General features: G+C 35.1%; 1 protein-coding gene across 1 annotated transcript in view; it reads left to right on the forward strand.

Annotated features, from left to right (window-relative positions):
- Positions 1-14,548, forward strand: part of LOC140136301 (E3 ubiquitin-protein ligase Itchy-like) — a 41,460-nt gene that overhangs the window by 23,323 nt on the left and 3,589 nt on the right. Inside the window, exons 4-6 of the mRNA XM_072158025.1 lie at positions 4,107-4,254; positions 5,742-5,866; positions 13,407-13,547. Of these exons, the coding sequence (XP_072014126.1) occupies positions 4,107-4,254; positions 5,742-5,866; positions 13,407-13,547 (414 nt within the window). The remainder of the gene's footprint in view (positions 1-4,106; positions 4,255-5,741; positions 5,867-13,406; positions 13,548-14,548) is intronic.

Raw genomic sequence — 14,548 nt, forward strand, 5'->3', positions numbered from 1 at the left:
TTTTAGCCTCATTCTCCACTTTCTTATTTTTATACCAGTGGAAACCCCTGGCTGCATAATGTTTAGGCCTAAGACTATGTACAAAAAATTTCTTGCAGATTAATTTGTTTAGCAAAAATATCATCAAATTTGAATTACGTTCTGGTTAACAGAATGAAATTACATCACAGTAGCCTATGGAGCAGTGTAACAGTAATACACATAATTATGCATTATTATGAAGGAAATTTGTTTTCATTACTTAGCTCCATGAAGGTTCAATGGTTTGGTTTGTATATAATTTAAAAAGCAACATCAACAAACTAACAATTAAAATCAGAAAAGAAATATATTCAAGTCAACAGTCTGTGGCTAGTCAAACCATGGACATACTAAGGAGTGTTCATAAATACTTTGGTGGGGGGCTGGAAAATATTTTTTTCATGTCGAAAATTTTTAACCCCCTCTTAGCGAACCCAAAACTTTTTGACCCCCCTCTTAATGGACCTAAAACTTTTTGACCCCCCCCTCATATAGGTTCAAAACTATTTTGACCCCCCCCACCATCATAATGTACCATTCTACTAATTCAATTCTACTAACATTCAAATGGCATTAATGGTACTAAAATTTGTATTCAAGTGCAGGAAATTGTACGCATGTCATTGAGGTTGAATTGTGGAAATGTTTTTAATAGCACACTAAACTTTTTGCCATTTGGAAGCTAAACGAATAAAATTTGATGTAAAAGTGGATAACATACGCTGTAAGCGCCTTTAAAAATTTGTACTTAGGGGGCTAAAATGGCCAAATATGAGCTTAATTTGGTCAGAAACACACAACAAGCGTCAACATTGGGGAGATGGTTGAATGTGCCATCCCCCAGGATCTACGCCTATGTTTACTATGCCTATGTATTACCAGTTTTCTTGGTCGGGGTGAATAAAATTTCGGGGACACAGGAGAAAATAAATTGCAGTTGCAAATACATATATCGGTTTTGTTTTTTAGAGAGACTGTACATGTATTTGAGCTTCAAAAAAAGGCTTTATTGGGACAAAACGCATGCAAAAATTGTGTATTTCGCCCATGATGGGATGAAAATGCCTTTATTGTGACAATGTGGGCACACAGCATGCAAACATTTTGTATTTTACACTATTTTGGCCCATGATCTGGTTGAATTTATATGCAAAAGGGTCGATCTCCTTGCTCCTTTTCTTTGCCCTCCAGATTTTCTCTTTCATTTTTTGTCAGAGGGGCACTTTTCTCTTTCATTTTTTGTCAGGGGCCCTTCTGCCCCCTGTCTAGACTACTGCAGAAATGGTGTGTTTTGCTCTTAAATTGATGGGCCAGTTCGCATAGCGCAAAATTGTGCAATTTTACCCTATTTGGGCCCAAAACATGGTGCTTTTCGATGTGCTAAAAAAAGTTGCACATGGCAATTATTGCTTTATTTTGTCTTCTTTAAGGATTTTTAGGGGATGTCCCCCCATGGAAAAAAAATTAGAGGGGAGGACATGTACCCCGGTTCTCCAAGCCTCCTCCACCTATAATTGTAGTGCAACATGATTTAGTTGTGTATATTAGTGATAATAGATGAATAATCTGTACTACATGAAACATTATTGTAAAAATTGTCAACACTAAAGAAGAGCAAAGATATTGCAGCTTTTAGTGATTTAAAGAGCTGACCAGAAAGAACTGACACAAACCTCAAAATTAAGTTATATATGACAATTTTTAACCCCCCCCCCCTCTGTGCCGAAATTTTTTTTAACCCCCCCTGTTCATACACCCAAAACTTTTTAACCCCCTATTCAGAACTCCTAAAAATTTTGACCCCCCTACATATTTTCCAGCCCCCCCCAGAGTATTTATGAACACTCCCTAAAGAAGTAATATAATTATTTAGTATGTCCATGGTCAAACTCAAATACCTTGTGTAAACCAGAGCTATCAGTGATTTTTCAGAAGTAATGAAAATATACAGGTGTGTATGATTTTGTTCAATCAATAATGGACCTTCAATGTATACATGTATTGAGGACTAATGAGGAGCATTTTGTAATCTAATGTTTCCATGACAACCAGTCGGTAAACAGTTGATTTAAGGTCACCATGATGTGCACTGATATATGTTGCAAATTAGATAAAATTACTGAATTTCTATTATTTTTGTTGGGCCATGTATTTTTAACAAATTGGCATTGGCAAGTCGGCCATTTTGTTGCAGTATTATAAAAGTATTTGTTTATATGAATGTATGTTTGTTCAAAGCAATAAAACATGTAAATTCCCCGTCTCCAAATGTATCCATGAACAAAATGCTGACATTTGCTGAACGTCCCAATCGTGAAATTGCTTGGACAAAACCTATTGTAAACTACAACTTCCATCCAGTTTTATTTCGAAATTATGTAAAGTTGTTTTTCCAAGCACCCAATTCATATCAATAGAGGTTGCGTAAGCATGTGAGCACCTTGAGCAAATAAAGTTAACAAATATAGGTTATCTATCGTTTTAAAGATTCTGGATTCATTACTTATAAATTGTTGTTATTGATGTATGTTATCAGATGTTTTGTACAGTACAACATCTCTTAAATGATGGATTTTTATCAAAAAATCCACAAATTCAATTGTCATAAAAATCAAATTTAGAAAATAACAGTTTAAATATTGTAATCATTATTTAAAACAATGATGTAAGTTAAAATGGATTTATCTAATCATTATTTGCACAGAGATGTTATCTAAGAAATGTGTCTAGGCATGGGGATCCATGTGACATTGGAAGTATATTTTGATGTCGATGTGAGTGTGACAAATTCAAAAATAATTATTGTTGGACATCTCTGGCATAATATTTTGAATAAAATTGACCCCGAACAAGTCAATTTTAGCTTTGTTATTTCTTTTTTTATTTCATTCTGCGACACCAAAATTGTTTCGGTCACTCACAAGATCCCTCCTCCCCCCTTCAGTCTTCAGTGGTTATACTCCTCTTGCAGTCTTGCAGTCCCCGGTTGGACTTCTCTATTATATAATATTCTCAATTTCAGAAAAGAGCCGGTCTTTTATATACTGTTAAAATCTGTCACTACTGGGCTAGTGGAAGAGATTTTTTATCAATATCATATAATTTTTATCTCTTTCTTCTATTATTTGACATAAAATATTTATAAAAATACTAGATTTTTTAATATTTGCAGGAGAAAATGAAAAAAAGTTGTCCAATTCTTCTTCGAAATTGCGGGTTTGACAACCCTGGGTGGTTGTGTGACCTGGCTGTCATCATATATCTACCAGGAAAAACTGGATAGTAATCAATAACTTCATCTTTATGTAATTATTTGCAGTAATCAATATGTTGACCTCAACAATAGATAAATGTCATTCATCACCCTGACTGCATATAACAGGGTAATATCAGATGTTTATTTTTAAAATCATTAATGGATTGAGTTTGCAATACAAATATCAGTGTAATTTAATGTTGTCTTTAGGGCCCAGAACATTTTCAGGAAGGAAAATTTATGAAGATTTTTTTTTTTAAACAGTATTATTTTAAAGAGGTCATACTAGAAATGAGAAAAACTAGTGTTTCACTTTTATTTTTCAAAATCTAATCACTTTTTATCACTTTTTAAAATTGGATTCTTAGAATCAATAATGCAAAATTGGGATTCTTTGAATCAATAATGCAGTCCACAAATTACAAAGTAATGATCCATTTAAAAGAAAGTGCAAGGTTAAACAATTGGACAGGGAATTCAGTTAAAAAGTTAAAAGTTGCTGTAAAAAATTGTGATAAAAATAATTACCACTACATTCGGATGGCAGGCCGCGACAATTGGTTTTTTTTGCTTGCCTGGACAGACAGTCAATAGTAGAAAGTTGCTTGCCCGAACTTTCCCGAAAATTATAGCTATTGCGGGCGACAATTGTCAACAAAGTTAGTTTAATAAGTCGCAATCATGATCTGATCACTCACAATCATGATCACATGCAAAGTATGCTGAATTTGGCATTGAAGACATACCCAGGCAGACCATCATCCTTGTGCTATAATTAATAATATCTTCCCTGACAATAATTGTCTCTTGTTTTGTTTTCCCTTGACAGTTAAGTCTGCCAAGTTGAAGGATACTGGCAGTGGATTCTTCAGCAAAGGAGATCCGTATGTGGAGATGACCGTAGATGGACAGCCGCCACGCAAGACAGAGGTTGTTAAAAAGACTTGGCATCCATCGTGGAATGAACATTTCACTGTGTAAGTTTGGAGTGATAATAAATTCAGTACTATATGGGGGCATGTATGTAGGATGTTTTTACAGTTTGTTAGATTAAAATGTAAGGAAACCTTTTAAAACTTGATGCTTTTAAAGAGAAAAGTAGGTATTCTGATTTACTGTGCAGTTACCATGTTATTGACCGAATCTATCATTAAATGAATAATCTATTTTTGAGAAACCATGTTTCTTAGAATCTTGGAAACAAGCCTTTATTATTTATGTACTCCCAGTAGTGTTGCTATAAAAGCAGTAAGTGCTCAATTTGTTTGCCCCATCTCGAAACCAATTTCCTAATCTTCCATCCCATGTGCCCGATCACATCACATTTGCTCATCAGTTTGTGCATTCCTGGAAAAGTGCACCCGGTACTGCATATAAATCATTTCCAATGACTCGTCAGTGACATGGTCACTGTCTATGTTGCTTACTATTCCAAGAATGTTATTTATTGCCTTTCATGCCATTTTACTCATCCTAACCCAATAACGTCTGTCTCAGGATCCTATTACATAGTGTGTTCTATCTAAACTGCAGTATTTAGCGTTTAATTTTCATCACTATAAAGCATGATGCGTAGTTGTGTACATGATGATTTTTTATCGTAGCATCTCAAGTGAAGTTACTATATAATAGGTTATTTGTGCGGGCTTAATTTTTCATGATTTTAACAGTTTTGCATTTTCTTTTATTGACAGTTTCAAACAGAGCACATTGAAGCTCATGGTTTAAAAATATTTTTCCAGGCTTATAAAATTTGTGGCTCTGAAATTAACTGCAAAAATATAAAGGCCTCATGAAAATTTGCCTGCACAGTATTGAGTGTGTAATTTTCATGGCTATGAAGCATGTACATGTATACTCCTACTACTATGAAGTATGATGCTTTTTATTATCACAGCATCTCATGACAAAATCAAAGCTACTCCATTGAAGTGACATAAAAGCTGTAAAAGTGGACTTTTTAGCAGAACATTAATTTTCATCAAAGAAAAGATTAAACCTATTGAACAACACTAGAGAAACCATATTCCATCTTGGTCATTATCAGCAGTGAGATGCTGGTGAATGACTGATACATGTATGACCTTTACTTCTCCCAGCATTGACAGTGTCCTTTTTTGTCCTTTTGGATGTTGTTTCTCTTTCTCAAAGTAAAGTGTCATAGATTTTGGACAGTTGATTTGTTTGGTCCCAGTTCATATTATTAAGTGTTATTAAGTTAGTTTTATTGGTACAAAACAAAACCTTACACTGTTATGAAATTTTCAGAGGGGGACTTATTTCTTGTGCTGTGTTTATAAAAGTTAGGTATTGTTTTTGCACCTGCGTGTCCAACCCTCACGAAAATAAGAGGGTGTACAATATTGAAATGTGTAAGATTTACCCTGGATACATTTGTACATGTTTTTACATTCAACAATTTTCTTGATGTTGTGTATTGTCATTTTGTTGTCATTCATTTCAGATTGGTAAAACCGGACACTTGTCTAGACTTCAAAGTATTCAATCATTTTGCAATCAAGAGTGACGTTCCCCTGGGTCACGGGCAAGTGCAGCTTCTACCCTTACTCAAGGCACATAATGGCAAATGTAAGTAGCCTAATTAAATACTGTCACTGCAAAGCTTGAATGTTTCCAATGTTGCCAAATTCGCCCAATTGGGCGACTTTTGAAGATTTTCCCCACAACTTTTGACAATTTCTTGTCCCATAGAAACCAATGGTTAAGAAAAAAATTGGGCAAAGTTAAAAGTGACTGCCTGTAGTTTACTGTCCCATAGAAACAAATGGTAAAGAGAAATATTGGGCGACTTTTCAATTATTTGACCCACAATTTGGGCTGATATTTTTTGGCAGCCCTTTATGTTTCAGTACTACAAATACGATGAGCCATGATGGTATCATTTCCAGTGGCTTCGTTCAACGAGCTATTCCAGTTGAAATCCATACACCCCCTATGGAAGATGTGACCTTAATCTCTCACACAGGGGGTGTAAATTTCAAATGGAGTCATCGATTCAGGTAACCCCATTTGAAATACACACCCGCTGTGTGGAAGATTAAGGTCATGTCTTCCATGTAAGGGGGTGTGTGGATTTCAACTTGAATAGTCCAATGTTTCTTCAATCAACATAACATGATCTCATGTTTTGGACACAGAATAGTAAGTTATTGTGCCCAATATATGGAAAGGTCATTCTATATATTGTAAAGCTTATTTAGGTCAAAGAACTGTGCACTGGGCGGTGTTCATGTTGTAGAGCCTCGAGTGAGATTCAGGATTTTTATATGAAATTTCAACAGGATACGATTCATGACATGCTAGATTAACTCAGCCATAAGAACAGTGTACTAAAATTGAGATAAAAGAAAAAGATATTTTCCTCCCCTTTTATTTCACAAACTTGCATCTCTTGAGCCAACCTGCTGAATAAGGATGTGATGGGTGGTCAGCATCATTGGGTATTTTGTAGAAAGCATACTTCGATCAGAAATTTCCAATTCAACACTATTATCCGGCTAAGGATTCACTTATTGTTGGTTGCCTGAATAGATGCATGTATTCATCTGACCTTAATATACAGACACTATGTAAAGTTGTCTGAATATGATCCCTTCTAGCAATGAGCCGATCAACACTAGATCTGAATCTGCTGATCACAGATCATTTTGAATGTAAATCGGTCAATCCGCTGATCCCGATTTGTACAAGTGCTACCAAAAATAATACTTACTACACTCCTTGAAAAATGACACCTCCTACACGTCCAGGAAAATTTGGATGTGTTAGCTAATTAATGTCGTGAATTTTGCCTAAAGAATTTTTTCATAAAAATATTTATTTCATTGAATCGGCAAAAGAAGGGATTTTCCCCGATTTTGTCAAATAAGGCCCAAATCAGACTGATTTGGAAATGAGCGATCTGATTAGTTCATCACTGATCTCTTCCCATCCAAAATATATGTAGAAAACCTGTGTTCAGGTTAATGGTATATCAAGTACAAAATTTGACAAGGTGATGAAATTTCTTGTGCCCCCATGTGAGAACATGACCAGACTGCTAACATAGCATCTACATTTTGTACACAGACGGATGCTAAATTGCTTGCATTGGGGAAATTACAACATGTAGAGCTTGGTGGAATTCATTTTGAAAATTTTATGAGCTGCATATTGCATGTGTATGCAGTACAAACCATCTACTTGCTATTCAAGAAAAAAAAATTACGGAACTATTTTGATTGAATTTTAAAAACAGGATAGAGGGATAGATATATTTATATTTGTGTCAAAATGTAGACACATTTAATATATACATTTTGTAAGGTGTGTGAAATTATGTTTGTTGCTATTTGGGAAGGGGAAAATAAGTGGAAAGGTGTAGGAAAGGAATCGGGTTATGTGTGTGGGAGGGGATTTCAACACAAAGATCATAGATTGCAAGTCATCATGGGTCTTTATAAAATCGGTACTCTCTCCGTGTGTATGTAACAGACAATTTAGTTTTAATGTGTGGCACTTGTATATTCTCAATTCCAAATTGAGATTTAGAAACTCTTTTATGCATTCTATTTGTGGGGCAAAAATCCATCGGCTTCTTGCATATTTGTACAAATTTCTTATATTCATGCCCAAATATGTTAACCTAATAAAATTGGTTTAAGTCATAACTAAATGTAACTGTTTGTATCTATAATTTGAAAGAGCAGTAGTTTTCAAAAAATTTTGTGATTATAGCTGACATAGTCTGACATAACAGAGAACGTAAAAGTAAAATCAAATAATATTGCAAACTTAATGTACAGAAGGCTCCCAAGGATAAGACCCCTGTCATGCACATCATGAGTTTGTTCTCGTCATTATGTCTTAATTTTCCAATTATGGCACAATTGTAATTAGTAAGCAATAACAGTGGCCATACAGTGGAAAGATTTGTCATTGTTTCATTATTTGAATAATCATGTTACAACAACAAAATGCAGGCACATAGTGACTTTATACACTAAATTGTGATCATGGTTCATTGAGTTATCATTTTACAACGATGAAATTCTGGTCACCAAGTGATTTTATACTCTTAAATTACGACACGCTCATGCCACAAGCGGACACAATGATGAAAATTCTCATCATTCACTAATGACGACACGATTGTAGTATGCCGACGACATTTTGTGGATATACACTATGTCGTAATATGATTGTAATCGAGGGGGCTTGCAAAACACAAGTGTGAACCGGGTCCAAAGTACAAAGTAGTCGGCGTACTAGTCGCTCAGCTCAGCTCAATGCTGCAATATTGTTTATCTTTGGGAGATAGCGATACTATATGTATAGGAAATAATACAATCACACAAGGAACAGTGGGAAGATTGTTGTGTCACCTGTGTTAAAATGTGACGTTATGGCTCAGAGATACTTAGTAGTCCATGTTATTGTTAGTCTAAAAATACTTCATGATCAATTTTGTTCTACTTCTATTTCATCATTATTTCAAGAGTGTTTTAACTGTGCTTTTTTGCAAGACTTTAAAATGACTATTACCTAAATGACTGACTGCTAATCAAGTGATTGGGATTAGGGTTAGGTTTAAAGGTTGGATAATGATTAGGGTTAGTGTTAGGATTAGGATTAAGAGATTATTGTTACGGTTTATGATTATGGTCAGGTGTGGCAAGCTGCAGTAAAATTTCAAAAAATATTTTAATGATATCTGCGTACTACATGTAGAGTATAGTAGTGAACAATTTGGTTGATTTCCTAACGGCACAGGGAAAAGGATGTTTTTGTACCTTGATTAATCAAGAAATCATGCCCAAGGAAAGCCATCCTGAGCCATATAAAAAGACTAATATCCAAGAGCTTACCCCCCCCCCTTCCCCCCGGGGAGTTGCCCATGGACCCTTCCAGAGGACATAAAGCGAGCCCATGAACTGACCCATTGAGAGTATAGAATCTGCTGGATGGATATAGTAACTTACATTCAGATATTACATTTGTACTGTATCATTCAATTTCCAGGATGAGTTTTATTTTTAGTCCAGGCTTGTGATTATGCAACAGGAATTTGAATACTGTCAAGCGTGACATTTGTTCTCTACGCTTTCATTTAGTATCCTGAAATAAAACACTGGTTTGCCCAGTAAACGCCAAGTTTGACACTCAAACTATGGTTTAAATTAAGTGCCCCTGATATTTTAAAAGTAAGCACTTGGGGTGCTTATTAGATTGATTACAAATGGTAATTCAATTGGTAATGTTTTGCTTGTATCTGAATTAAATTTTTATTTTTTTTTGTCTTTCAAATTTTTATGATTTGGAAGAAAGTAAAAGACAATTAAATTTCTACTTCAAAAATTCAATATGGTAGCTAGCACCTTGAGATTTGTTGGAACATCTTTGTTTACAGTGTGCAATTAGAAAATCATTAATGTTTCTGCATGTTAATTGGTTTATATGTACATTGTATATGCATTAAATTAGTATAGGCTATTATTTATTTTAGCTCTGTGAGTGTTATCTGTTAGACCATCTTGTATCATGTCATTCAATGTAGTTGTGAATATAATGCTGAATCCCTTTCTTGTGATGTCAAAAAGTATTCAAAAGAATCTTGAAAAGTATAAACAGGAATTTCCAATTTTTGCATGCATAGACACAAACATTTAAATTGATCTTTGCATGCATATGCATACATACTTAGTATATTTGGCTATTCCAATTGAAATCCATATCCCCTATGGAAGATACCCCCTGTGTGGGATATTAAAGCCATGTCTTCCATAGGGAGTTATGGATTTCAATTGGAATAGCCCATTGCATGCATTGGGAGGTGAAAAAGAAATTCATGGTTGGAAATCAGGTTGATTAGATGTATATGTGGGTGTACATAGTTGATATGTTTGTTCAAGCTTTCACAGTGCATAAAACCACACATTTCAACATAATACCGTACTGACGCGAGTATAGTCCCACCTTCGAGTAAAGTCCCACCCCAAATTTTCGAAAATGTTTTAGAAATTTAAATTTAATTTTTTTTTTTTTTTTTTTTTGAAAATCAAGTATAGTCCCACCCCCCAATTTTGACAAATGTTCACCCCAAAACGGGGTGGGACTATACTAGAGTCAGTACGGTAATATTACTTCTGAGTTTAGTGTGTTAAACTCTGATTGCAAAAAATGTGCCATTGACTTCAAATGTGTCATTGACTTCACAGTTTAAAATCATGTCTACATTTTGCTGGGTTTTTTAAATCGAAAATGCATAAAACTTTACATCTGTTACTAGTTGTAGGCATTACTTTTTCACATATAATTTACTTGGTAATGAAATTTGGTAATGAAACTTTAAAAGTAGCTGGTCAGATTTTTTCATAAATTGTATTTTTTACCTCACATTGAGGCATGTATCAAAATAAATCAAAAATATCAGGTTATGTTGTACAAGTCTAGAATTTTTAATCATGTTTTACACGTTTCGCCAACTGTGCAGAAGATGCAGCGTTAGATTGGCGGAAGGTACATGTACGGCGCCTAGATAGGCGCATTACTGATGAAATCTTCTGCACGGAAGATGAAACATCTAAAACACGAGTACAAATCTGGAGAAGCAAAATATGTTTCATAACGGCTGGTAGAACAGTATGAGTGGTAATCACCATAAAATCGGGATTAAGGTTATCATTTTTTCGCTCATTTATGGAAACAGAACATATTTCGGGTCTCAAATTTAACTGGGATTTTGAGTAAAATATGAGCTTTCTTTTGACGCCAAAATCTCTATTTCTATCAGATTAAGTGGCTGGGATGAGGCTATTGATCTGGTCACGCTCCTTTAATAATAATTCATGACTTGGCAAATTATTGCAGCATTATTTTTATTAACAACACATAAAATTTACACCATATTAAAAACTATTATACTAGCAGCGGCTGTGAAATTGTAGAGTGGGCTAGTGAAATGATTCTAAATTAATTTTTAATCAAAGTATAATCATAGCAAAATGGCATGTGTTTTCCAATTTCTAGTGATGAATATTTGACACTAATGCATGTAAATCAAACATGATTTTAGCAGTTCAATTCATCTACAAAGTCAAATTGATCCAAGTCAAATTTACCGAGATAAAACGAGTGTTGACACCAATGGGTAGGGAGCTTGTTTTGCATGTTGAAACAGGATAAATATAGAAAAATTCATACATAAAACATGTATCTATTATAACCGAAGTGAAAAAAAGAAGAAAAAAAGATGGAAGCTGTTTGGGATAGCAATGTCATCTCCACGATAATGGATCAGTTTTTGCGTTCGTGTCAATTAAGTATTTATATAAAGCCTGTGATAAAGAAAGCTAGTGATGGTGGAGTAGCAGTGATGTTAAAAGGGTAATTTGTCAGACCTGATAACTGACAACTGTGATTGTGTAGAAACCATTAGCCTCATATAGGCCAGGCTACTGATGCGGAGTCAAGGAGGAGAGGAGTGCAGTGGTCAGAGTATTATAATTAAGAAATAAATTATATTACCCTTTAAGAAATAAAGGGTAATGCAGTGTCTTTTACACCCAAATAATGTGTATGAGGCAGTAAAATGTAAATAATGGGTGAGGTCTAGCCGAAGCCATCACGTAACCGTTCTTACTGCTTCACATTATTTGGGTATAGCAGGGACCCGGCCCCCAACTCAACACAAAAGTTGACAACCATGAGAGTTACCAAATCTTTCAAAAGCCCCCATTTGCAATGATTTTTCATCAAATTTACCCCTTTTTCATGCAAAATCGAGGACAAAATATGGCCAAAAACAACCCCTTTTTTGCAGTTTTCAATGACTAGAATTTCAAACACCCGCTTTCAATGATTAGAATTTCAAACACCCCTTATCAATGACACTAAATATTGACATAAAATTTCTGGATTTTCTCAATTACCCCTTTTATCAAAATTTCGCAGACAGTGCAAATTAAATACCCTATTATGCTAATTTCACTGTCAAATTTTACGGACAGTGCAAATTAAATACCCCCTATTTTGCTCATTTGGAATTTGCAGGAGAGCATTAAATAGCTCTTCTGGAGCCTTCAAGGAGAGCTGTTTAAAGTATTTACAATAGAATATGAGAGAATGGTCAACTAAGGAGAGCTAAACCTCTCCTATATCAGATTTTAGGAGAGCAGTAGAGAGCGATTGCTCTCGCTCTCCTCAAAAGACAGTCCCTGGTATATAGGTGTATATACAGCAACCTTTATTTCTAATCTATTACCCCCCCCAAAAAAAAGAGTGCAATTGAAAGTTTCACTTTTTTTGCACAAATGTTTTAAGCTGTTTACATCCATGCAGATTGTGTCTGTGTAAGTGACTACACTTAACATGGGAATTGTAGGTGTAACCATATGTAATGTTCTGCATAGAATGTGGCATGCTGTGCAATATCAGATACAATCCAGGCACATTATTGCATTCAGTGTACTCCCACATAATGTGTTTTGAACAAAATCATAGTGTGCGATTTTGAATAATTGATGGTGGAGGTAGTAAAATTAGTATATAGATTTATTATAAATGAGGTGACTATGTGGTGGGGGAGGGGACACAGGGGCCGAACTCTAGACCTTCCCTATATACAATACAACATGTTTTTGGTTTTTTTTTTTTACAACATGGCATAACTGGGCATTAACAGCAGAGACGAAAAAAAATCATTTTGAAGCTGCTGACGAGGAAACACCCAGAAAGCGATTAACCTCCCTGCTGAAGCTGGCCCTCGATCTAATGGCTGGAATTTTGGCAGGAAGAGAATTCCATAGTTAGGCTGTAGATGGTAGAAACGATCATTCATGGCTGACAAGGTTTGATCTTGGGATTCCACTGCTAGTTCATGGGATCTCACAAACCGTCGCAACCTGGGATCATGGACATGGATGTCTGGCATGTATGCCTATTGCCTACATTCATGGGACAAGGAGAGGATGGGGATGAGTGGGAATCAGACAGAGGGCAAGGATTCCTAAATATGTAGTAGTGAAATTGCCTCATCACTGAAAATATCTGAAATTCAACTTTGCATACACTTTTGATCCTATATATTTCTTATCGATTGCATATAATTATTTTTATTGTTCTTTTGCAGTAACCAATTTGCCGTTCGCTTTGGAAATCAAAACAGAAGTGAAGGGGAACACTGTGAAAGGAGGTGATCTGCATCTAGTATTTGATGGACTCTGTGTCAAGGCAGATGTGTTGGCTAGGCTAGGTGTTATTATTCAAAATGGTAAGTATGGTGAATGGAGATGAAGGAGTGTATCTACAAAGTTGCATGATAGAGCCACCTTATATTCTGGTAATCTCTGTAGTCTAATTGTATACATAAGATCACGATCAACTTTTATTCAAAGGAGTCATATATTTTATCATAACACCATGTGATGCTGACAGTTTGGCCTCTTGGAAGGTGGGCCCATCATCGGATTGGTGGTGTGTGATTGATTGCATGTATTATGGCGCCCCATAGGCTACTGTTGTAATTTTGGGCAGTCGACAGCCCAAAAATACATAAGATGTATTTGTCAAACAACCAAATCGGCAAGAAAGAGTATGTACACAAATATGGCATAGTCCCTTCATGGGAAATTTGACCTGTTTTTGGGACCAAGGAACAGTTTTTTCATCTTGCTTGATGTATTTGTCAAACGACCAAATCGGCAAGAAAGAGTATGTACACAAATATGGCATAGTCTTAGGTATTTTACGGTATCAAAAATATCAACTTTTTTGGAGTAAGTCAGAGGATGAGGCTATGAATCACATAATTAGAGTTTAATTGTTTATTGAAAACGCAATCACATTTTTATGATCTCAAACAGAAAACTCTTTTCATATTGCTAGACCTAACAAGTTTCGTAGCTGAATAATTCTGAATTTAAAGTCATCAAATTGCATCAATCCAATATTGGTCAGTTTTTATGAATTCCATTGTCCAACAGCAGTTGCTATGGTTTTAAATCAACTTGCTTGCTGCACTCTTTGTTAACTCCTGCCAAGTAACAATAGGGTATATTGAATTAATGACATACACATACTTCTAAAATAATATAATGAATCCCATCATGCAACTTGGGAACTCATCATAACATAAATCATGTTGAGTCATCACAGATTTAGACCCAAGGCTCTATGTTCGTTTTAATTGACAATATTTGTTAGTGCCTGGATGTCAGCACCAATTAAAATGTTTCATACAATAGCTAGATAATATTTGGCTCCAATTCAGTA

This window comes from Amphiura filiformis, chromosome 16 (genome assembly GCF_039555335.1).
Source record: "Amphiura filiformis chromosome 16, Afil_fr2py, whole genome shotgun sequence".
In the NCBI taxonomy this organism is placed as follows: Eukaryota; Metazoa; Echinodermata; class Ophiuroidea; order Amphilepidida; family Amphiuridae; genus Amphiura; species Amphiura filiformis.